The sequence below is a fragment of the Bison bison genome, unplaced genomic scaffold (genome assembly GCF_000754665.1).
Source record: "Bison bison bison isolate TAMUID 2011002044 unplaced genomic scaffold, Bison_UMD1.0 scf7180017864376, whole genome shotgun sequence".
NCBI classification, from domain to species: domain Eukaryota; kingdom Metazoa; phylum Chordata; class Mammalia; order Artiodactyla; family Bovidae; genus Bison; species Bison bison.
This window is the reverse complement of record NW_011494948.1, coordinates 11,672,347-11,698,077: the sequence shown is the minus strand read 5'-3', so window position 1 is coordinate 11,698,077 and position 25,731 is coordinate 11,672,347. Positions and strand designations below refer to the sequence as shown.

At 34.6% G+C, this 25,731-nt stretch overlaps 1 protein-coding gene across 1 annotated transcript in view; it reads right to left on the bottom strand.

The window, feature by feature from the left end:
- CNTLN (centlein, centrosomal protein) overlaps positions 1 to 25,731 on the bottom strand; it is a 354,792-nt gene that overhangs the window by 18,670 nt on the left and 310,391 nt on the right. Inside the window, exons 21-24 of the mRNA XM_010857100.1 lie at positions 21,382 to 21,479; positions 19,595 to 19,721; positions 16,828 to 16,965; positions 15,801 to 15,986 (exon numbers count right to left, since the gene is read on the bottom strand). Of these exons, the coding sequence (XP_010855402.1) occupies positions 15,801 to 15,986; positions 16,828 to 16,965; positions 19,595 to 19,721; positions 21,382 to 21,479 (549 nt within the window). The remainder of the gene's footprint in view (positions 1 to 15,800; positions 15,987 to 16,827; positions 16,966 to 19,594; positions 19,722 to 21,381; positions 21,480 to 25,731) is intronic.

The following is a 25,731-nucleotide window of genomic DNA, read 5'->3' as shown; positions in this document are numbered from 1 at the left end:
GATACTAGCAAATCATTTTTTATTAGGATTATTCTGATTTTATTTATATTGGAGCAAAATGGATTGCTCTTTACTTTTTGTCAGGGCACAATAAAAGCTCTCTTAAATGATCACTTAACCAACTTGCTGATTAAACAAATTGCTCCAGTCCCTCTTTCAGATTCGCCAACTGCTATCTTGGTGAATACTTGCAGCAGGCAGGTTAATTAGTATCACGCCAGAGCACAACTCTCCCACCAGTTGAGCTGATGCCAACTGTCCGATGTATTTATTCCTAAGTGTGTATATCAGTTGTAACAGGTTAGTTACATAATTGATTTAATTATTGCATAAACTAATGAAATATAATGGCAGAAAAATGTTGTTTCTATTAAAACTGAACTAGAAATCTTTGAAAGGATTTGATAAGGACAGTTGGGTAAAACTGCAATTAAATTATGTGTGGGCAAGATGACAATAAAGTATTGACAAAAATCATAAAAATCTAGGCTTACATCCACAAGAGTGTTTAATTTCTCCCTCTGAGAACGCATGCTTATGCGTGCATAAGAAAAAAGGCAGCTCTTACTCCGGGTGAACAGAGTTCTGGAGTCCGATGCTTGGCTTTGTGGGCTGAGAGCAGCTAGCTAGATGTTTGGGTAGATTTCAATCTTTTGCCAGCCTAAGCAATGTTGCAGTAAATAATGATGCTTGTATATATATTTTGCATCCCTACAATATATTCCTGGAAGTGAATTTGCTGGACCAAAGGATGTGTTTAACTGTAATTTTGAAAGCTGTTGTTTAATTCTCCCTCTATCCAAGATTGTACCAATTTATACCCACACAAAGAACATATGAAAGTACTTGTTTCTCCATATCACTGGCAAAACACCAATCGGGTTTTCAGGGTAGTTTTTTACTTTTTACCACTGTATTTTAAAGTTTCATTTCTCTTATTAAAAATGAAATTGAGCATCAGCCTTAACAAATAATTTTTTTTCTTTTGTCTTTTATCTATTTTGCAAAGAGTTGACTCATTGGAAAAGACTCTGATGCTGGGAGGGATTGGGGGCAGGAGGAGAAGGGGACGACAGAGGATGAGATGGCTGGATGGCATCACTGACTCAATGGACGTGAGTCTCAGTGAACTCCAGGAGTTGGTGATGGACAGGGAGGCCTGGCGTGCTGCGATTCATGGGGTCGCAAAGAGTTGGACACGACCGAGCGACTGATCTGATCTGATCTATTTTTCTTAGTGATTTATAGGGATTATTTGTACTTTAGGGAAATTATATGTTGAGGATTTCTAATTTTTTTCATACTTTTTCTTTTGACAGTAATTACAGTATTTTATGCAAAGGAAAAATATTTTTCAAAAAAATTTTAACATGCTAAATGAATCTATTCCCATATAACTTTTGAATTTGGTGTGATACTTTAAAAAACATTCTCCACAATTTATATATATATGTATATATATAAAAGTATATATATATATGTGTGTGTGTTTTTCAAACCATGATTTTTTTCTGCCACTTGTAAGATTTTGCAGTTATAAGTGTGTTGTCCATTTGTAATCCTCTAGAAAATTATTATATAAAATCATAGTTGTCTCATCACCACCTAGTAAATAGTCCATATCTTCCCCATTGATTTCATGCATGTTTAGATCAGGTTCTGAACTTTGTATTCTGTTCCATCTGTCTTATTGGTGAAGCTTTATAGTATATTTTAATTAGTGAGGCTTTGTCATAAATGTAATCCAATAGGGGTATCTCCTTTCAATTACCCTTTTTTTTCAGATTTTTCTTGTTAATTTTTGATTGTTTGTTTTCCATATAAACTTCAGATTGAGCTTGTCTAAACATTCTTTGGAGAAGGCAATGGCACCCCACTCCAGTACCCTTGCCTGGAAAATCCATGGATGGAGAAGCCTGGTAGGCTGCAGTCCATGGGGTCACTAAGAGTCGGACACGACTGAAGTGACTTAGCAGCAGCAGCAAACATTCTTACTGGTATTTTATTTAAATCACGTTAAATTTTATTCAATCATGTTCACATTTTAGAATGTTGATTCTTCCTAATCAAAGACCATGGTAGTCCCTTCCAGTTGGTTAAGTCTTTATTTGTGTTTCTGGGGATTATTTAAAGGTTTTCTCTTTATAGATCTGTTTATTCCTGGGCCTCTTACTTTTTGTAGGGGCTGATTCTAGTACCTATTGTTGCTTGTAGACATAAAGATTGTTAATATATAAATTTGCTGAAATTTCTTATTTATTATAAGAGTTTTGCAGCTGATTCCTCTTTAGCTTCCAGAAATTAAATCATATCTGCAAATACTGATAATTTCATCTCCTATTTTCCAGCCTTTTTTTTGGTCATGATCTTCAGCTTATGGAATGTGGGTTCTTAGTTCTCCAACCAGGGATTGAAGCCAGGCCCTTGGCAGTGAGAGCATGGAGTCCTAACCACTGTATCATCAGGGATACAGTGAACAGCAGAACATTAAAAAATAATAAAGCACACTAAGTGGAGTTTATTCCACAGATGCAAGGATAATTCAATACTAAGAAAATTATTAAGAATCCTATTAATAGATTGATGATGAAAAATCATGTTAGTTTATGTGGATGCTAAAATGGATTTAAGACAATCTGGTTTCCATTTTTGTAAGAAAATTTTATTTTATAAAATTCCATTTTATTTTCCAATTTTTATACCTCCATTTTCTTTTTTATTGAGTTGACTATTAACTTCTTTCTGAATAATATTAAATAGTAATATTGATGGACAAATTGTTCCTGATTTCAGTAGGAATCTAACTCTTAGGAAATACTATGCCAGATTTTGGGTTGAGAGCTGTATTTTAATATAACAAAAAATAAGTACTAATATAAAATATATAATGTAGTTTTACACAGTTAACTATCTACATATTTTAATTTCTTACAAAAATGGAAACCAGATTGTCTTAAATCCATTTTAGCATCCATATAAATTATCATATGATTTTTCATCATAAATCTATTAATAGGATTCTTAATAATTTTCTTAGTATTGAATTATCCTTGCATCTGTGGAATAAACTCCACTTAGCGTGGTATGTTATTTTTTGATGTTCTGCTAAACTCATTTGCTGATATTTCATCTGGAATGTCTACATTAATAAGAGATTGATTTGTTTCAATTTTGTGCAACCTTCCAAAAATATTTGGAAGGTATTTTCTCTTTCCATGTTCTTCAGTAGTTTTAATGAAATTGAATCTGTCTGCTCTTTACTGACATTGTAGCACTCGCCTGAATTTGGCATAGTATTTATTGTATGGAAAGATACCTTCTTGGCAATTTCTTTTAATTTTCCATTTGTTCTAGAGGGACTTTTGGTACATTATAATTTTCCTAAAAATTTGTACCTTTCAGAAAGTAGAATATATAAAGAAATTCTACTTTTCAACATTAATTCAGATTTTTCTTTGTGGTGTGTCACGGGTGGGAATGCCTGAAAACATACACACTCTGAGATGGAGATTTATGTGGGAGAGGGTACTTAGGAGCAATACCTACAGAGCCTCGGAGATGAGACAGCCTTTCAGAGTTGTCTCATCTTTATTTTTTCCCCCTTATATATGACATGAACATTTTTCTTGGCTATTATTTTTTTGAGTCCAGAAACTTTACTAGACCACAGAACATATACAGGGTATGACATGTTAGACATGTCATGTTAGACATGACATCAAATTTTCCGTGGTTCATGTTATGTTCTTGGAAGTCTTTATTTTTGAAAATTATTTTTGGATTATAGCTTCAATATTTGTTCTGTTCCATCATTTCTTTTCTTCTTTCAAGAGTCCAATTATACATATGTTGAATCTCTGTAACTCGCTTCATAAATCCTTTTTTCCCCAATATTTTTTTAACTGAAGTATAGTTAGAATGAAATAGTGTACACTTTAAGTGTTTAGTTCAATGAGCTTTGATAGCTATATACTTCTATGTCATTTTTGCTATCATAAATATGTACTGAATGTTGCCAAATGATTTTTAGGGAGTATTTGATTATACTGATTTTGCTTTTTTTTTTAGAACTGTTGAATCAAGCTTTCTTTCCTAGAATTGTATCAACTTATTCATGGTGTAAATTATTTTCACACGCTTGATTTGATTAACTAATATGCAGTTGAGAATTTTTACATTGATGTTCATGATGAAATACTGACCTGTACTTCTGTTTTCTTACAATGTTTTGTCAGGTTTTGGTTTTAAGGTTGTGCTGGTTACATAAAACGAACTGGGACTTATTTTCTTCTCTGCCATTTTCTGAAATAATTTCTGTAAGATGGTGCTATATTTTTCCTGAAAGTTTGCTCAGTGAAACCCTCTGGATCTGGAGATAGTACATGTGTTTTTGTGTGTGAAGGCTTTAGGTTTTTTAAAAAATCCAATTTCTTTAACTAATAAAGAGCTACTCATATTTTCAATTCAATCTCCTGTTAGTTTTTGTGATGAAAGAAGTCAATTCCTAATAGTTCTGACCATTTCTCTTGGTAGTTTAGTAGGGACTCAGGGCAGTTTAGAAGCTACACTGAGTCAGTCAGAGGAAAGAGCAAAGGGTTTGGCTGATGTCCACACTCTTGTAGACAATGCTCAGCCTTGGGTCCCAGTGTGCAGACATGGTGGGGATGGGGCCCTTCCTTCTTTTGGAGTGCATTCTGTCACACATTCAGCTTGCTGGCTTAGGCAGACCTCTCTGCCGGAAACTTGGCCACAGTAAATACCAAATATTTATACTCAGTGTTTGCTAAGGAATAAAGGAAGCTCTGGGGCTGTGTTCATTCTATAAGTTGTCTGTCTCTCAGCTTTACCCCCCAAAACCTGAAGCTATCTAAAATGTGATGCTAGTGGTGTATGATTGTGAAGCCATTATAGGACAGGTAAGAGGTACTTTTTTGAAAAGTTGTCCATTTCACCTGAATTGTCAAATTTATTGTTATAAACTCATTCATATAATTTCCTTGTTACTTATGTTTCTGTAGTGATATCCCATCTTTTATTCCTGATATTGGTAATTTGTATTTTTAACCATTTTCTTCTTTATTCTTGGGTTTTATATCAATGTAAAATAGATACCTGTGGGTTATTTGAGGTATATACCTAAGCTTATATTGTTTTCTAAATTGAAAGCAATTTTTCCAAGGCCGTTAATGACTACTTTCCCTTACACTGATCTGAAATGAAAAAATACAAACTTTATGCTCTAAATTCCCTTAGATGGGCTTATTTTTTAACTCTTTCTGTTCCAATGCTCTATGGATCTATTCCTGCACTTAATCATGCCATTTTATTTACACAGCTTTATACCATGTTTTGATGTTTGCTAGGAAAAATTTTCCTCTCTCCTTCCCATTCTTCTCCTTCTTCAGCCATCTTCATCCTCTTTCTTTCAGTTATATTTCTGGAACCAGTTTGTATCTTGGACAGCACTGACATATAGATCAGATATGGAATGAATTTTCACATTTAACAATATTATTTCTTCACATTCATAAAAACAGTATATCTCTCCATTTATTTAGTTCTGTTTTATGTCATTCAGTGTTTTATAGCTCACTTTATAGGTTGCTTGCATTTCTTGAAAGGTTTATTCCTGGGTATTTAATACTTTCTTTTTATCACTATAAATACAAATTTACAAATAGTACTCTAAATACACTATTACTTGTAAAGTCTACTTTATTTTATATGCTGACTTTGTTCTGAAATTATTGCTGAATTATCTGTTTAATAGTTGGACTGGCTTCTCTTGAATTTCCTAGGTCCATAAATATGTCATTGACAATCACAGTTCAGTTGTACATGTTCAGTTTATTTTGGAAAAGGAGCTGTTTTACAGTTTATGGATTTTTAAAAATTTTTATAAAAGCAATTTTAAAATTTACTTTGAGTTTTTTGTTTTTTTCTCCTAGCATTTTGAGTTGAAAGTTAAATTTTGGCTGAATTTTGAAGGTTTTGGTATTTCATTATAGCTCACTTTGAAACAGTTCATAAACTCACTTTTTATTTTCTCCTTAAGCCAAAAATCATATAGATGGGTTTGGAATTTCTAAGTGGACAGAAACATTTGGCTGATTATTTGCTAAAATCATAGTTACATTATACTCTACTCAGGGTACATTGCCTAAAATGATTTTTGCTTTTTCGAACTTGAACTTTGTAGATTTAGATGTTAAGTAATTTCTGTGAATGTTCCACATGGGTTTGAAAAGAAAAGAGCCTTGCTTACATTTTCTCTATTTGGATTGTTTATTTCTGAGTATAATACAGATTAAATACACTAGAAAACAGTAAATACCTTTGTGGATTTGTGGATTCTTTGATTTCCATTTGTAGTTTCACCAAATTTTGCTTAATGTTGCCAGGTACATAAAAATTCATGAATTTTATATCTTCTTTGCAAATTATGCATTTTTATCAATATGAAATTGCTTGCTTTACCCTTATTAATTTTTTTTCCTTAATTTGTCTCCAAATAATATTGCTGTATCTTCTTTTTTTTAGCATTTAGCTGGAATATATTCAATTGTGTGCTGGTAATCAAGCTCTTGCAGGGGATGGGTATGATTTGTAATGTTTGCCAATTTCTATGGTGTTAGGTACTTACACATGATTGATTTCAAACAAATAACATGAATGAGATGCTGGGAAGAGATAAGCAAAATTGATTCTCACAGGCTAACTGCAGGATATCATAATTTTATTCTTAATTTTTTTTTTGGCTTTTGGTATCATGTTTTAGGTGCATCTTTTCAGAATCTCATAGTCTCTGTTTTTTTCTTTTTTTAAAATACATTTCAACTTCATTATATATACTATGACTATTGGTATGTTTGGATCATCCTTATCCTTTTTATTTACCATGCTTCTTATTAACTGTTCCTCTCCTTTGTTCTATCTTTCCTTCCTCCCTTCCTCGCATTCTTCTTCCTGGTTTGTATTGAATTGATGGAGATTTTAAATTTTTTAAATTTCCTCTAATTCTTTGAAAATTAAATGCTTGATTCCTATTCTTGTGGTCAACTTTAAAACTCCTGAACATATATTTAAAATTATTTAAGTAAACTTGATTAATTTAATATAATAAAATCAATATTATATTCTGAATCAATATCTAGAGTTTCTCATCCTCTGTATGTTCCACCAGAACAAAAAAGAAACATCCCTTACAATCACCCCCTCACAACTTCTGGTACTATAATCACTAACATCAAGCTATTTAGATTTAATTGTAGGAGTCTTTGTTTTCCATTGTTTCTTATGTTCTAAAGATTGACAAGATTTTTGCCAAATATCAAAATGAATCCGCCACAGGTATACATGTGTTCCCCATCCTGAACCCTCCTCCCTCCTCCCTCCCCATACCATCCCTCTGGGTCGTCCCAGTGTACAATTATGTAAAGTTTAAAAACAAAATAAAATTAAAAAAAAAAAAAAACAGTTAACTTGTAGGGTGGTTGTGACCATTATCTAAGTTTATACAGCTGAAGGTACTTAGATCTGGACATGGTACAGAGAACGTATTTGGTAAATGTTAGGTATAATTATTATAAGCCTTGATTGAATGGCTTTTGAAAAAAGAACAGCTTTATTGAGACATAATTGAGAAACCATGAATTCACACATTGAAAGTGTAGTTCAGTAGTTTTTAGTATATTCACAGAGTAGTACCATCTTCAAGACTGTCCAATTTTAGACTATTTTTATTACTTCAAAGAGAAACCTGGTGCTCATTAGCAGTCATTCCTCGTTTCCCCCTCCCCCCAGCCTCTGGCAACCACTAATCTTCTTTTTATTTCTATAGATGTACCTATTCTGGAAATTTCATGTAAATTACATTAAACAGTACTGGCCTTTCAAAAAATAAAATAAAGATTGACAAGAGTCCTATCTGGGCAGAAAGACCTGAAGAAGTGAAGAGGTAAGCTATTTTATCAATAATATACAGAGGAAAGAGCAAAGACTTTGAAGAAAAAAAACATGGCTTGCAGTATTCAAAGAACAGCAAGAAAGTCAGTATGGTTAAAGAGGGATAAATGAGGTGACATGTAGTAAAAAGTCTTAGAAGTAGCAACAAGACTAATCATGGAAGCCTCATAGCAATGTTGCCATTAGCTGGCTGAAAGTAACATGGGTATATTTGGGGAAAATGTCTGTATTATTAAAAAATGTTATTTTGCTGAAATATACTTCATGATGCTCAAATATTCTTCCTCCCTTCCAAACTATACCTTTCAGATACATAGTAGAGTCTCACTGCACTAAGTTCATTGAAATGTTTTACTTCCCCTCCTTATATCCAGGTTAAGATTTTGTTTTCATATGATCACACTTGCCTTTTGTCTCTATGCTGGTGCTCTGCCTGTTTTCAGCTCTGGGTGTTACTTCCATCTGGATTGTATTTTTACTTCCCTTCCATCCATTGCAAAATTGCTTTCTCTTACCAGTTTAAAATCTGCTCAGCTCTTCTCTAAGCACTTCCAAACTGTGCAAAAGTCTTTAAATACTCCAATGTTAAAAACATTAGAAGCTTAAAAATGTTTTACTCTATTTGCATCAGTTGAACAATGGTCCTTGGCTATCACTGGTCAAGGTAAGTAAAAACACTGTACCATACAAAATAAGCATTCAACAAATATTAAATGAATTTATAAAAGTTTATGTCAGCCTCCTTAAACTTCTTGAAATATCATGAGCTAGGAATTATCTCAATATTTGATCATATTTTCAAAATAAGAGTACTTTCTTGGATGTATATCCCAACTTAAAGTCACTATATTTTTCAATATTTCAATATGATTTATTGTAAGCAGTCAGCAATAGTGTTAGAGTGAAACAAGTTATTTCATTCCAGTCTTATTAGATCTAGCTTTCCAGTCTTTATTAAGGAGTCTTGATCTGTGTTAGCTAACTATAAAAATTTTTGAGTTTCATTGAATCATAATGAAGTGATTAGATTTTCAGTAGGATTTTAGATTACTGTGATGAAGGTTATAATTGGCTCTTCAAGCACCATGGAGTCACCCCTACAATCATAGTTTCTTGGAGAAATGTCTTTTCTAACAGCTTAAATAGTTTTTATTAAGATATAACTTACGTATTTTAAATTTCACTCAATGTATTTTTATTAAAAGCTTTTCTTCAAAAATGCTATAATTTACCCTTTTAATATAATGATAGGACTGAAAGAGTTAATTCAAATTGGATTTTAAATATCATAATTGAAAAGTCACATCACCAAAGTGGTACCAGCCTCCATCCCCCCACAAATATCAACAATTAGACATTCACAAACTAAAATAGCTCTGGAAGGGCTCAGGAGTCCACTTAAGAAATTTCAGCAACACCATGAAGCAAAAAAAGGGAGAATAACTCCATACAAAGAAAAGGAAGGACAGCTTCATTGTGCCTGCATCATCCCATCCCCCAGGGCAGCACTGCTCAGGGCCAGTGGAGAACTCCAGGGTTCAAGGGGCTCCCTCACTGGGAAAGGAAGAATGAGGTGAGCAACCAACTTCCCCAGTTTTTCACATCACAGCATGAAAGATCACTTCAGCTTCACCCTACCCCGAGACTGACAAAGTCAAGACATATAGGGATAGGCTGGAAAAATAAAGAACAGCCGGGGCTCCCAATATCAGCTACACAGCAGGAGCAGCTGTGGTTCACGGTAACCAACTCTGTGTAGGATCCCAACAGATTTCACCACTGAAGAAACCAATGCCTAGGATGGCTGTCACGGACCCCCTGCAGATTTCACCACTGTGCTTCCCCCCACAGGTTTCCACTGTCACAAATGCCACCTGACAGTCCCTCCCTGACCCTAACTGGACCCTGCAATCTGCACTGGAAGCCAGCTTAGCCTTTGCACTGCATAAGTGCAAGATGCCAGCCTACACCCCTGCAGTGACAGATGTGCATGCATTTGGAGCTAACCTCTTCAACTGAGGACCTCTTGCCAACGGTCTCCCACTGGCCTCTAATGATCTGCGAGTGCCTGTGGTGAGACTCTATGGCCACAGGACTGTATGTCAACCGCCAAGGCCCCCAGGGCTGTGTGCGGGCCCAGACCTGGCCCTGTCTCCTCTCTCTGGCTTGCACTGCCGGGTTTAGCTGCAGTGAGCCCCTCCACCTGGGCACCTGTACACCAACACCCAACTCCTGTCACTGGCCTCCACTGTCATGTGGGACCATTGAGCAAAAACAAACAAACAAACAAAACTCAAAAAAATCTAACTTTGTAATTCAATGAATTAGAAAAAGAACAAAGTAAACCCAAAGTTAGTAGAGGAAGGAAATAACAAAGAGCAGAGTGGAAATAAATAGAGACAAAAAGAGAACAGAAAAGATCAGTGAAACTAAGAACTAGTTTTTAAGAGACAAACTAAATTTCTACCTACATTTGGAGCTAACCTCTTCAACTGAGGACCTCTTGCCAATGGTCTGCCTCTGGCCTCTAATGATCTAAATTCTATCTAAATTTCTACCTACATGGATAAATTTCTATCTACATTTACCAAGAAAAAGAGAGTACCCAAATTAAGAAAATTAGTATAGAGAGGTGGGATGGGGAGGAAGATGGGAGGAAGGCTCAAAAGGGAGGGGATATATGTATACCTATGGCTGATTCATGTTGAGGTTTGATAGAAAACAACAAAATTCTGTAAAGTAATTATCATTCCATTAAAACAAATAAATTTTAAAAAAGAAAATTAGAAACGAAAGAGAAGATATTATAACTGACATTACAGAAATACAAAGAATCATAAGAGGATACTATGAACAATTATATGCCAACAAATTGGACAACCTAGAAGAAATGGATAAATTCCTAGAATATACAATCTACCAAGACTGAATCACAAAGTAACAGAAAAACTGAACAGATCAATGAGTAAGGAGATTGAATCAGCAATCAAACACTTTCCAATAAAGAAAAGCCCATGACCTGATGGCTTCACTGGTGAATTCTACCTAAAACAAAATAATGTCAATTCTTCTAAAGCTCTTCCAAAGACTGTAAAAGGAAAGACCACTTTCAAACTCATTTTAAGAGGTCAGCATTAACCTGATACCAAAGACAGATAAGGACAGTACAAGAAAAGAAACCCATAGGCCAATACCCCTGATGAATACAGATGTAAAACCTCTGAACAAAATACTAACAAACTGAATTTAACAACACATTAAAAGGACCACACACCATGGTCAAGTGGGATTTATCCCTGGAATGCAAGAATAAGTCAACATACACAAATCAATAAATGTAATATACTACATTAAAAGAATGAAGATAAAAATCATACAATCATCTCAATAAATGCAAGAAAAGTACTGGACAAAATTTAACATTCTTTCATGATAAACTCCCCACAAACTGAGTATAGAAGGAACACATTGTACATAACAAAAGCCATATAATACAAAACCAAACTAACATCACACTCAACAATGAAAAGCTGAAAGCTTTCCATCCAAGATCAGAAACAAGAGAAAGGTGACCATCCTCACCACTTCTCTTCAACATAGAACTGGAAGTCCTAGCTGGAGCAATTAGGCAGTAAAAAGAAATAAAAAGCATCCAAATCAGAAAGAAAGAAGTAGCACTGTCTCTTTTTTCTCATGACATGATCTTTTATGTAGGATGTAGAAAATCCTAACAACTCCATCCAAAAAAGCTGTTACAATTAATCAACAAATTCAGTAAAGTTGTAGGATACAAAGTCACAGATAAAAATTAATTTGTTGTGTCTCTATACACTAACAATAAAACATGTGAAAAAGGAATAAAACAATCCCACTTACAGTAGCACCCAACGATAAAATTTTAGGGATAAATTTAACTAAGGAAGTGAAAGATCTATACTCCCAAAACTCTAAGACACTGATGAAAGAAACTAAAGAATACATAAATAAATGAAATGATATCCTGCACTTATTGATTGAAAGAGTGGATATTCTTAAAATGTTCACTCTACCTAAAGACATCGAGAGGTTCAATAAGACCTCTATCAAAGTTCCAATGCCATTTTTTTTTTCAGAAAAATAGAAAAAAAATCCCCTAAATTTGGATTAACTACAAAAGACTGACTAGCCAAAGCAATCTTAGGAAAGCGCAAAGCTGGAGGCATCATACTTCCTAACTTTAAAGTATATATAAAACTCATACAACTTGATCAGAGAAGGCAATGGCAACCCACTCCAGTACTCTTGCCTGGAAAATCCCATGGACGGAGGAGCCTGGTAGGCTGCAGTCCATGGGGTCGATATGAGTTGGTCATGACTGAGTGACTTCACTTTCACTTTTCACTTTCCTGCATTGGAGAAGGAAATGGCAATACGCTCCAGTGTTCTTGCCTGGAGAATCCCAGGGATGGGGAGGCCTGGTGAGCTTCCGTCTATGGGGTCGCACAGAATCAGACACAACTGAAGCGACTTAGCAGCAGCAGCAGCAGTAGTAGCATACAACATGATAACAAAACCAAAACATCCAGTGTAGAAATGGAAATAGAATCTGAACAAATACTTTTCCAAAGAACACAAACAATGGCCAGCAAGTTCATGAGAAGGTGCTCAACCTTACTGATCATCAGAGAAATGCAAATCAAAACCACAAGGTATCGGCTCACACCTGTTGGAACGGCTATTATCAAATAGATAAGAGAGAACAAATGCTGGCAAGATGTTGAGAAAAGGGAAACACTGTACACTGTGGGTGAGACTGTAAATTGGTACAGCCACTACAGAAAACAGTGTAGAGGTTCCTCGGAAAATTAAAAATAACCACTACCAGCAATCCAACTTCTGAGTACATATTGAGAGGAAACAAAAACAGAACCTCAAAGAGATACATGCACTCTCATGGTCACTGCAGCATTATTTGCACTAATCAACACATGGAAACAACTTGTGTCCATCAATATATTAATGAGTAAGAAAATGTAGTAAATATGTGTGTGTGTGATTAAACACACACACAATGGAATATGATGACTCAGCCATAAAAAAGGAAATCCAGACATTTCTGACAACATGGATAGCCCAAGAGTACTATGCTAAGTGAAATAAACCAGACAGAACAATACAAATACTGGATGATATCGCTTATATATATGGAATTTTAAAAAGGAAAACTCAGAAATAGAGAGTAGAAAAGTGGTTGCCAGGAGCTGAGGGGAGGAGGAAATGAGATGTTGGTCAAATGGTACAAACTTCCAATCATAAGAAGAATAAGTTCCAGGGATTTAATGTATAACATAGTGATTATAGTTAACAATACTCAACTGTATACTTGGAATTTGCCATGACTAGATTTTAAATGTCCTTCCCATAACAATAACTACAAAATGGCAATTATGTAAGGTTAAGGATGTGTTAACTAACCTATTGTAGTAAACTTTTCATAATATATACATGCATCAAGTCATCATATTGTATATCTTAATCTTATAAAATATGTCATATCTAATAAAGTTGAAAAATCATAATAAGAGTAGATCAGTACCAAAGTGTTAGCAACTGTACACATTAAAAATAAAATTATAATGCTTTAAAAATATTCTTACTAAAGAATCAAGAAATTTATATGCCCTAATCATCTTACTAAATCTTAACAAGCAAGTACATATTGATAATTAAATGATTTAAGCTTCTGCATAAATGTTGTTCTTTGGCTGGTATTTATTTATCAGCTAACAAAAGCCACTGAGAAGATGGAACTGACCATATGATTCTCACATACAAGCACGTTAACAAGCCCATTATCAGGCCTCAGTCAAACTGAGCAAATACTTCTAGAAATTTCCCTTGTGTGTTTTATTCAGTTATTAGGAGAATTCAAAGCTTCAACTCTGCCACATACATCCAACCCAGATGCTCAAAGCACTTGCTTTTACTCCAGGGTAAAATTCCATATTCAAGACTAGATCTAGAACAGATGGCCACCCCACCTCTGCTATAATCTAGTTGTGCCCTATGCATAAATGAAAAAAAAAAAAAAAACTAAAAGGAACACAGATTCCACAGCAGGGCCAGAACAAACATTATTACTATTAATACTACTAATAATAGTAATACTGTGTATTTTGTGTACCTGTTACCCTATTAAGTTCTGCACAGAATGAGTCCCATTGATCATAATGTTCCATGTAGGAACTATGTACATTCTCTGACTATGCTCAACATTCTTTAAGTATGCTCATTAGGAGCGTGCATAGCTCTTGCCTTCACAGAGGTTTCAATCTGAGCAGTGATTACGTGCCCAGTACTATTCCTGAAGCAGATATAAAGTCAGTTTCTCAAGAATTTAGCGAGCTCTATTATGTGCCAGTTGTTCTTGTTGTTTTGTTGCTAAGTCGTGTCTGACTCTTCGTGACCCAGTGAACTGTGGCCCAACAGGCCCTAGTCCTGTTTCCATGGGATTTCCCAGGGAAGAATACTGGAGGGGGTTGCCATTTCCTTCTCCAGGGGATCATCCCAACTCAGGGGTCAAATTCGCATCTCCAACAAAGGAGACAGCATAATGGCAACAGACTTGTTTGCTAGCTACAAGGCAGAATAAAGGCACTAAATAGGAGTGTAAACAACTCATGCTGCTGCTGCTGCTAAGTCACTTCAGTCGGGTCAGACTACGTGCGATCCCATAGACGGCAGCCCACCAGGCTCCCCCGTCCCTGGGATTCTCCTGGCAAGAACACTGGAGTGGGTTGCCATTTCCATCCCCAATGCATGAAAGTGAAAAGTGAAAGTGAAGTCGCTCAGTCGTGTCCGACCCTCAGTGACCCCATGGACTGCAGCCTACCAGGCTCTTCCGTCCTCGGGATTTTCCAGGCAGGAGTACTGGAGTGCGGTGCCATCGCCTTCTCCGAAACAACTCATAGTGGCATTAAAAAGAGAGGAGCAATCCCCAGGTTCCCAGGCCTCAGTGCCTTGTTATCTCTGAAACCAAACTGTTCCGCCTACATTTTCCCAGAATAGTTAAGGGAGGAATACTGGCTGACCACGTCGGGGCAGAAGTACAGACCAGAGGTCTAAACACTCCTTATAAAGACTTTGAAACAAAACCTGGTATTTTCCCTTCCCCCACCACCCTTAGCTTTGGTGGTTCCTTGTACTGCTGCTCAGCCCTGTCCGACTCTTAGCGACCCCATGGACTGCAGCCAACCAGGCTCCTCTGTCCATGGGATTTTCCAGGCAAAAGTACTGGAGTAGGGTGCCAGTTCCTTGTACAGCCAATGCCTAAGTCTTTCTGGGATTATTCAGTGGTCAGATAATTTCTAGATGGTACACCCTTTGTAGATACTCTAGTTTGTCTTCATTTTGTCCTGCCAGATCATTTACCATTCCTTTACCCATTCCATGCCTGATAAGTTATGGGGCCCAGGTGCAATGTCTCTTAACGTCAATGATCATGGATCAAGCTTCTGGTTGTTCTTGCTTGTGTGATTTTTAAAAGGAAGTGGAATGGAAATAACTCAATTTTTTGGTCTTAAAATCTGTCTTGCTTATGTGATTACCACAATTCCATAACTAAATTGACACCGGAAAAAGAATATTAAAAACATACTGGACATTTTTAAACTCAAGCTATGAAAATGAATCTTTCACAGAGAAAATTTGAATAGTGTGGTGGGTAGGGTACGGGAAGATGCTTTGTGGTTTGGGAAAGAAAGCAGAAAGGAACTTCAAGAACACCCCAGATCATCTGAAATAGGCCACCGCCCACTGTGCCTGAATTAAAGCACCAGTTAGTAAAGAATTCAAACCTTCACAAATATGGTGAACTCTTCTACTTTCTCACTGGCTAGTAGCAATTTCTTCTGTGCACCTTCTAGGGCCTGCTCACTTTGCATTGCTAATCCTTGAAGATGCTTAGATGCTGCTGTTTCAATCTCTGCCATGGCAGATTCAGTCTCATTTATTTTTGACAGGAGGAAAGTAAGCTTGACATCCTGCAAAAAACCAGTAATCACAGAATAAAAAAATATTTTTTAAACAGATTTGGAAGTTAGAGATGTAAGATAAAGAAAGGGTTTCATTACTCTCTTTATATCTTGTATTTATTTTCATTTGAGTAAAACTTTATTTTCAATGACTATCTTGAGCACATATTATCACATATTTATCATCAAAATCAATTTATTCTTTTAACAATTATAAATCATTAAAGCCATGGAAGGTATTTTGGACTAAAAGATTTCATATATCAAATGGAAATATTTAATTAGTTTATAAGTTTGCTACTAAGTCACTTCAGTCGTGTCCGACTCTGTGCGACCCCATAGAAGGCAGCCCACCAGGCTCCCCCATCCCTGGGATTCTCCAGGCAAGAACACTGTAGTGGGTTGCCATTCCCTTCTCCAATGCATGAAAGTGAAAAGTGAAAGTGAAGTCACTCAGTCGTGTCCAACTCTTAGCGACCCCATGGATTGCAGCCTACCAGGCTCCTCCATCCATGGGATTTTCCAGGCAAGAGTAGTGGAGTGGGGTGCCATTGCCTTCTCCGGATTATAAGTTTAGGTGGACCTAAAACTTTATATCTACTTATATAAATACCAGTTCTTAACAACAGTTTTCATTTATTATAAATCATCAAGATAAACAAAATCTGTTTCTCTAATACAGCATTACCTTTAATAATAAACAAATTCTTAGTGTTTATGTAGAGATATAAATGTTCTTTGCAGTTATCTGAAACATTTAAGTAACTCATAGTTTTGGGGAGAAATAGAAATAAAAGTAAAAAAGAGATTATTACAGTCAACCTGTAAACTAAAATGTCCTGAACCATACCTTTTTTTCTAACTCCTCTTTAGTTTGCTGATACATCTCTTCATACTGAGACTTCTCTTTTACAGCAACGCTAAGTCTTTGCTTTAGTGAATCAATTGATACTTTCTTGTTGGAACACTCCTCAGTTAATGTCTTCACCTACAATAAATGCACAAAGGTGGAGATGTATGGAGAGAGTAACATGGAAACTTACATTACCATATGTAAAATAGATAGCCAATGGGAATTTGCTGTATGTCTCAGGAAACTCAAACAGGGGCTCTGTATCAACCTAGAGGGGTGGGAGGGGGAGGGAGATGGGAGGTAGGTTCAAAAGGGAGAGGATATATATATGAATACCTATGACTGATTCATGTTAAGGTTTTTGACAGAAAACAACAGAATTCTGTAAAATAATTATCCTTCAATTAAAAAATAAATAAAAAAATTTTAAAAGCACAAAGGTAAATATTATTGGTAAAGGTCAAGTTCTACACTGTATTTGTTTTAACAGAAACTAAATGAATGCATGAATAAGTCATTTCATTTATTTTCTCATAAATGATATCAAATTCAAGTATAAGATTTGTGTAACTCATACAGCACTGCGAGTACTAACTAACCATACTGAAATCAGTAGTGCGTGAGACTAACAATACATAAGTCATAACAGCACCCAAAACTGCGCAAAAAGCATGAATATTGCTATGTGTAGACTTCTACCTAATAATACAAGATTATTTTTAATTACGTTTCCTTTAATTACTAACCTGAACTTTCTCAAGCAAGAGATGGTTGGTTTTGATTCTTTAATAAGCCAAGTCATAGAAAACTTCAATTTGTATTCTCCAATATAACATGTACTTTTTAGGATAAAATTAAATAAGTAATACAACATATTTATTGTGCATTTCAAAGTATAGCAGAAGACTCCAAAGGAGACATACCAATAGCTAATAAATATATGAAAAGATTCTCAACATGACTCATTATTAGAGAAATGTAAATCAAAACTACAATGAGATATCACCTCACACTGGTCAGAATGGCCATCATCAAAAACTTCAGAAACAGTAAGTGCTGGAGAGGGTTTGGAGAAAAGGGAACACTCTTTCACTGTCGTTGGGAATATAAATTGATACAGTCACTATGGAAGATAGTATGGAGATTCCTTAAAAGACTAGGAATAAACTACCATATGACCCAGCAATATCACTTCTAGGCACACACACTGAGGAAACCAAAACTGAAAAAGATCCATATACCTCAATGTTTACTGCAGCACTATTTACAATAGCGAGGATATGGAAGCAACCTAGATGTCCATTCACAGATGAACGGATAAAGAAGCTGTGGTAATATATGCAATGGAATACTACTCAGCCATAAAAAGAAATGCATTTGAGTCAGTTATAATACGGTGGATGAACCTAAAGCCCATTATACAGAGTGAAGTTAAGTGAGAAATAGAAAAATAAATAGTATATTAACATATATACATGGAATCCAGAAAGATGGTACTGATGAACCTATTTGCAGGGCAGCAATGGAGATGCAGACATGGAGGACAGACTTATGGACATGGGCCAGGAGGAGAAAGGAGAGAGTGGGATGAATGGAGAGAGTTGCATGGAAGCATATACCCCACCATATGTAAAACAGATAGCTAGTGGAAATTTGCTGTATGACTCAGGGAACTCAAACTGGGGCTCTGTAACAACCTAGAGGGGCGGGAAAGCGTGGGAGCTGGGAGGAAGGTTCAAAAGGGAGTAGACATATGTACACCTATGGCTAATTCATGTTGAGGCATGGCAGAAACCAAACCAATATTGTAAAGCAATTACCCTTTAATTAAAAATAAATACATGTTTAAAAAAATGCTAAAAAACAGAAGAAAACATTTTTTCAGTTTAATACTATTAAAGATAAATGAATTCTTATACAAACATTGTATACTTCAAATGATTATTGAAGTTAAAATGAACAAAATTTAAAAGACAGCATTGAAAAAAACCTATATGAAGTAATTATAATTTGTGTGGGTATGTGGAGGAGAAAGATAAAGAAAATCTATATACATGTTCTTGCTCATGTAAAATTTTCTCTCTTCCATTTGAGTATTACTTACATTTTTTTATCTCCAACAAGGAAAATAAGGGAGATGTTCTCTCTGGAGTGGATGACATTTTGTGAATGCCAAAGCACAAGCTGCTTTATGATTTGTGTAAATAGCAGCTTTTAAAATTTTTTAAACAAAAAATATCTCTTAGTCAGCAAACTGCTGATTTTACTTTGGGTCAGATAGTGTACAACTATTTTAAATATGACTCTTTTCTTAAGTACACTGAATTAAACATGTACAAGGAAATACTTTAAAACAATTGTGGTGAGTACACTTTTTGAAGAACTGATAGTTATTAGCATATTTTTTCATTTAAAACACATGCTTAATTCTATCATTATAAATAGTAGTTTTAAAGAAAATGCTGAATATAATAGAATTTTGAATCTCAAAAATATTACAAATTTTTAAAAATTAAACTGAACTTCTCATGGTATATGTACAATATAAAACGAATGAATGGCTATAATATGTGTAGGATTTTGTCTTGAATTTTAAAACAAAAAATGTACTTTCAGAGCAAATGATGTAATTATGTAACAACACAGGTATATTTTATGAATATTTATTATACATTTTGTTAAGATTGAATATTGAATTTAAGAAAGTAAATACAAAGGGAAGTGATCTGTTTTTTTTAGTGTCAGTGAACATAAAAATTGATACCTTTTTTTCAAGATTTTCTAGCATTTCATTAATACTCTCATTACTTTCCAAATTTACTTTCTGTCGAAATTTCAAGTCCTCTATCAAATGTCTTTTCATGGTTATATCTCTCTCCATTCGAGACATCCTTGAAAGGGAAAAAAAGGCATCTTATCAAGAGTGATAGAAAATATTTCAATAGTGATAATATCTTACATATTACCCATATTATATCTACCATAAATTTTTAAATGCTATCTGATTAATTGCAAATTAATAAAATATTTGCTTGGGATAAAATATTGCTGTTAGTATTTTGAGTAAAATATTAAAATCTATAATCCAGCTGTGACTTGGTAAATTCAGTATTTTATATAAACATATGCATTAAAAAAAAGAACTGAGAAAGCTTAATAAAATTTTTTGAAAACTTAAAATTATATTTATATTCCACTCATGCTTCCAAGAAAAATACAATATTTAGAGATTATCAAAATCATAACACTGATTGTTTCTGATAAGAAACAATTCTATACTTTAATAAAAAAGTATAAAATTTGATAATATCATAAAGACACTGAAGTGATTTATATCATATAAAGACATATCAGTGATTGAACTGACATATCAGTTTAGCTTAAGGTGATAATGCTAAGTATAAAATGATAAATGTAATAACCACTATTACTAGAACAACAATAACTAGCATTTAATGAATGTTTACTATGTACCAGTCACTGTTATAAGTGCTTTACATGTATTTCAATTCTAAGAACTTTATGAGTTAATTCTATTAACTTGAGATCCAGAGCTGGCAGGTAAAGAAGACAGGATTCAAAGAATGTTATCTAAAGTCCTCAATGGTAAACAGTAAGAAAGACTAACTCAATCTATCAACAAGCTTCAAGACATTCTGCTTAAAAAAAATTAAACAATTTTCTTATCTAACAGTTTTATCTACTAAAGTCAAAGTGAAAAGGAATTTGCTCAGTCATGTCTGACTCTTTGGGACCCCAGGGACTGTAGCCCAACCAGGCTCCTCTGTCCATGGGGATTTTCCAAGCAAGAATACTGGAGTGGGTTGCCATTTCCTTTTCCAAGGGATCTTCCCAACCCAAGGAATGAACCCGGGTCCCACACTGCAGGAAGATGCTTTACCATTTGAGCCACCAGGGAAATTCCTTATCTACTAAGGTCACTTTTAAGTAAGTGATCTCTAATTATGAATGACTAGACTTCTTTCAAAACACATCACTTCTAAGCTCTAGATATCCATAAAAGATACAGAAAGTAAACAATTTTGATTCTGTGAGATAGAACATTTTAAACTCCTTTTTTAGTATAAATACACAAAGTATAATATTTCATAATTCTTCAGTTGTTTTAAATACAAACAAAACTCTTCATCTTTGCTTTACAAGCTTAGGTAATAACTCCAATATAAATCAATATATATATACATATATATATGTACATATTTTTAGTCAAAGAATTCCTACATTCTAAAGTTCTGTTCATGGTGTTTAGGCCATTAACTGATATTTATTCAAAATTAAAACGTTGACTCTAAGAAGGAAAATCTAACTTTAAACATTTTTACTCTAATTAATAAAAGTAGTAACTATCTTGCCATCAACTATACTATATATAATATTCTTTAAACCTTCATCTTATTTAGGTTCAAACATAAACTAAGAAAGGAAAACAATTTTAACATGTTGGTATTGTTTCTTGGGGTGAAGTGTTTAACAAAGTTAATTGCCACTAGGTGGCACCAAATACAATGGATAAAAATATAAAGCACCTACTTTTCATGCATTTCCTTTATGTGTTCTTCTTTTGCTAGGAGTTCAAATTTCAGAGACTTCAAGTTTGAAGATTGTTTAGTGAGTTCATTAGTTGCATTCTAGATTAAAAATACATATAAATTTAAATATACCTTGCAATCTTGTTCTAAGGCAGCATAAATATAAATGTCATTCTCATGAAGTAATAAAAATGCAAAAATTATGGTTACAATTAAAATGAACATTTAAACACTTGAAAATGTTCATTTTGTATGTTCTAATAGAAATACCAGGGCACATGAAAATTTTTATATAACATGTCAAAATAATAGAAGAACACACTCATATAATAATTGCAAAGATATTGCAAATATATATTTATAGGAAATATAGATTTTACAGAATTTAAATGTGTATTACTAAGTATTTTTATGGTTTAATAAGATCACCTAAAACTAATTCTGGATTTACTAATAATCAGACTAAATATAGTCAGAAATACTTTGCTGCACCTCCCACCAAGAGGATGGAATGGAGTCCATCTCCCAACCTTCTTAATCTGATCCTGCCTGTAATTTGCTTTGACAGAAAATATCTGGCATAAATGACATTGTGCAAATATCAGATCCAGGCTTTAAATTGTTGTAGCTTGCACCTTTGCCCTCTTGTAATGCTGCTCTGGGATCGCCTACCAACAAATACAGAGGAAAGGCCATTTGGAAGAATACTGAAGTACCCAGATGAAGCCAACAGACCAATCATCAGCCTGTGAGTGAGGCTCTCTTGGAACTTCCAGCCCAGGTAAATCCTTGGTTTAGAAGAATGCAGGTGTGTGAGGCAACTCAGCAAACAGCCCAAAAGAATTACCTAGTGAACCCTGCTGCTGCTACTGCTGCTAAGTCACTTCAGTCATGTCCGACTCTGTGCGACCCCAGAGACGGCAGCCCACCAGGCTCCTCCGTCCCTGGGATTCTCCAGGCAAGAATACTGGAGTGGGTTGCCATTTCCTTCTCCAAACCTAGTGAACCCACTGGATCATAAATTGCTGTTGTTTTAAATTGCTACATTTTGGATAATTTGTTAGACAATAACAAATAACTGATAGAGAATCTCAGGAATACTAAATACTTTCTTCCTTGAACCTATATTGTTGCTGTTTAGTTGCTAAGTCCTGCCCAACTCTCTTTGTGACTCCATGGACTGCAGCCCACCCAGGCTCCTCTGTCCATGGGATTTCCCAGGTAAGAATACTGGGGTGTGCTGCTATTCTCTTCTCCAGGGGATCTTCCTGACCCAGGGATCAAACCCATGTCTCCTGCATTGGCAGGTGGATTCTTTACCACGAAGCAACTCGGGAAGTATTTATATATAATTATTAGTTTTTCAAAGCAGAACAGCATTGTGGAATTTGTTGTTTGCACAGCTTAGGGGCCAGAGGTAGTAACTAGAGTGCCAGGGATCCCTTGTTTTCAATTTTGACTCAAGTTCCAGGAAAACATGTACCCTAAGATATTATTTAGTGGTTTTGATATTTTGGATTTTTACCTAAGATAGTGTTGACAGAAATTTATTCATGTGTTAAATTTAAAAAGTATTAAACTAATATAAATATAATAAAAATAATAATTTAATAATCTTAAATTCTTTCTGGAATGACTGTTCATTCATTTAGAAATAATAATTCAAGATTACATTAACAAATTAAAGTGAAAGTGAACGTCGCTCAGTTGTGTCTGACTCTTTGTGACCCCATGAACTATACAGTTCATGGAATTCTCCAGGCCAGAATACTAGAGTGTGTAGACCATTCCCTTCTTCAAGGAATCTTTCCAACCCAAGGATTGAACCCAGGTCTCCCACATTTCAGGCAGATTATCTTTACCAGCTGAGCCACCAGGGAAGCCCCCACATTAAGCAATAGTGATATTTTAATATAATAATATTATAAATATTATCACTACATTAATTGGTATATTACTATGTCTAATTTATAACTACTATATCATTATATAGTGATGCCTTTAAAATACATCATGATATAAATGGCTTCTCAGCCTTGCTCTGAATGGTACCAGGCTGCTGTTTTTCTAATTTTGTATTTTTACCTTAGCATTTTTATATTTTCTTTATCTGTCAATCTGTTGATCATAATTTCTTACTTCTCTCAATATTTCTGCCTAAAAAAATTCATCCTGTCCCCTAGTATGAATACTTCTAATTTGCTGCCTTTGAGGTGTTTTCTGCTGAGAAGGTAAACAAATAAACTCATTACAGCTGTATTTAAAATAAAAAACAATAGGTAGTAAATGAAGAGTGAAAATATTTTCAACAGAATAAACTAAGTAGATTTTAAGATAACTGATTCTTTTATGTTTTAAAATTTATGCTTGTTATTTTTTGTGGCTGAAAAATGCAGTAATTTTGACTTCTGGATAATGGAGGGATTCTAGAATTATAATAAATAAAACAATGCCAGCTTACAGATACTTTTGTCAGACTCTCTAAACCTCACAGCTATTTTAATCCTCAGAAATCCTTTTGAAGTGGGTACAAAGTTGTCCCTGTTCTAGACCTCTGAAAAAGCTAAGTTATTTCCTCAGTCAGGTCCCAGAAGTTACTGGATGAAAAATGATTGAAACCTAGGTCCCCTGACCCTTTTCCATTTCCTACAACATAATATTTATCTGCAGCTACAAAATCTGGAGTAAAAGATATATTTCAAAGATGTCATAATGGTAATCTATCTTGGTTAGAGTTTTTCTGTTTAAGTTTATTAAATTCTTTTTAAAGTTTCTGAATAAAAGCATGGACTCTGGAGCCCTATTGATTGAGCTCTAATCTCAGCTCTGCCTAATTGTGACCTTGAACAATTAACTTAATCAGTTTTCTTAACTATCAAATAGATATAATAATAGAACTTCTCTCATAGGCTTGAAACGAGTAATGAGTTAACATTTTTAAAAGACTTACAACTAGATTGACAATAGATTATATATAAAGTAAAAGTAGTTTAAAAACTATTATTCTTCAATATTAACTTACTGGAAAGCTGGAAGAGAACACAGTATACATCAAAAAGTATGTTTTCAACAATTAAGTGGTCAAAAAAATCACAAATATAAATTAGTGTACTATTCAATCCAGATTGCATAAAAAGTTACAAATTAAATAGAAATAACCAATGTATATATCATTTACTGGAAGGCAGTTTTATGTCAGTACGTATCTTATTATCTATCTATATAAAGTTGAGTTCCTTGAGAAAATGTGTCTAATGTGCATAAAAAGGAAGCTACAGAAAACGCACATGAGCCCTCTAATTTCTGAATGAACCATGGACATCTCAGAGGTATACTTAAGAATTTACATAGAAAAGTTTAAATTCATTGGATAAAACAAAATGGATGGATGTAGATCTTTAAGAGTCAAATCTAACCAGGTATTTCAAAAAAATAGGCATGAAAAACATTAAGTAGAAAATACTCTATTTCTTGGAAAATCATGTTAGCAATTTGATACCTTATATGGGCTGATGGAATTCCAGTTGAGCTATTTCAAATCCTGAAAGATGATGCTATGAAAGTGCTGCACTCAATATGAGAGCAAATTTGGAAAATTCAGCAGTGGCCACAGGACTGGAAAAGGTCAGTTTTTATTCCAATACAAAAGAAAGGCAATGCCAAAGAATGCTCAAACTACTGCACAATTGCACTCATCTCACACGCTAGTAAAGTAATACTCAAAATTCTCCAAGCCAGGCTTCAGCAATACACAGGACTGGAAAAGGTCAGTTTTTATTCCAATACCAAAGAAAGGCAATGCCAAAGAATGCTCAAACTACTGCACAATTGCACTCATCTCACACTCTAGTAAAGTAATACTCAAAATTCTCCAAGCCAGGCTTCAGCAATACATGAACTTTCAGATGTTCAAGCTGGTTTTAGAAAAGGCAGAGGAACCAGAGACCAAATTGCCAACATCCGCTGGATCATGGAAAAAACAAGAGAGTTCCAGAAAAACATCTATTTCTGCTTTATTGACTATGCCAAAGCCTTTGACTGTGTGGATCACAATAAACTGTGGAAAATTCTGAAAGAGATGGAAATACCAGACCACCTGACCTGCCTCTTGAGAAACCTATATGCTGGTCAGGAAGCAACAGTTAGAACTGGACATGGAACAACAGACTGGTTCTAAATAGGAAAAGGAGTACATCAAGGCTGTATATTGTCACCCTGCTTATTTAACTTATATGCAGAGTACATCATGAGAAATGCTGGGCTGGAAGAAGCACAAGCTGGAATCAAGATTGCCGGGAGAAATATCAATAACCTCAGATATGCAGATGACACCACCCTTATGGCAGAAAGT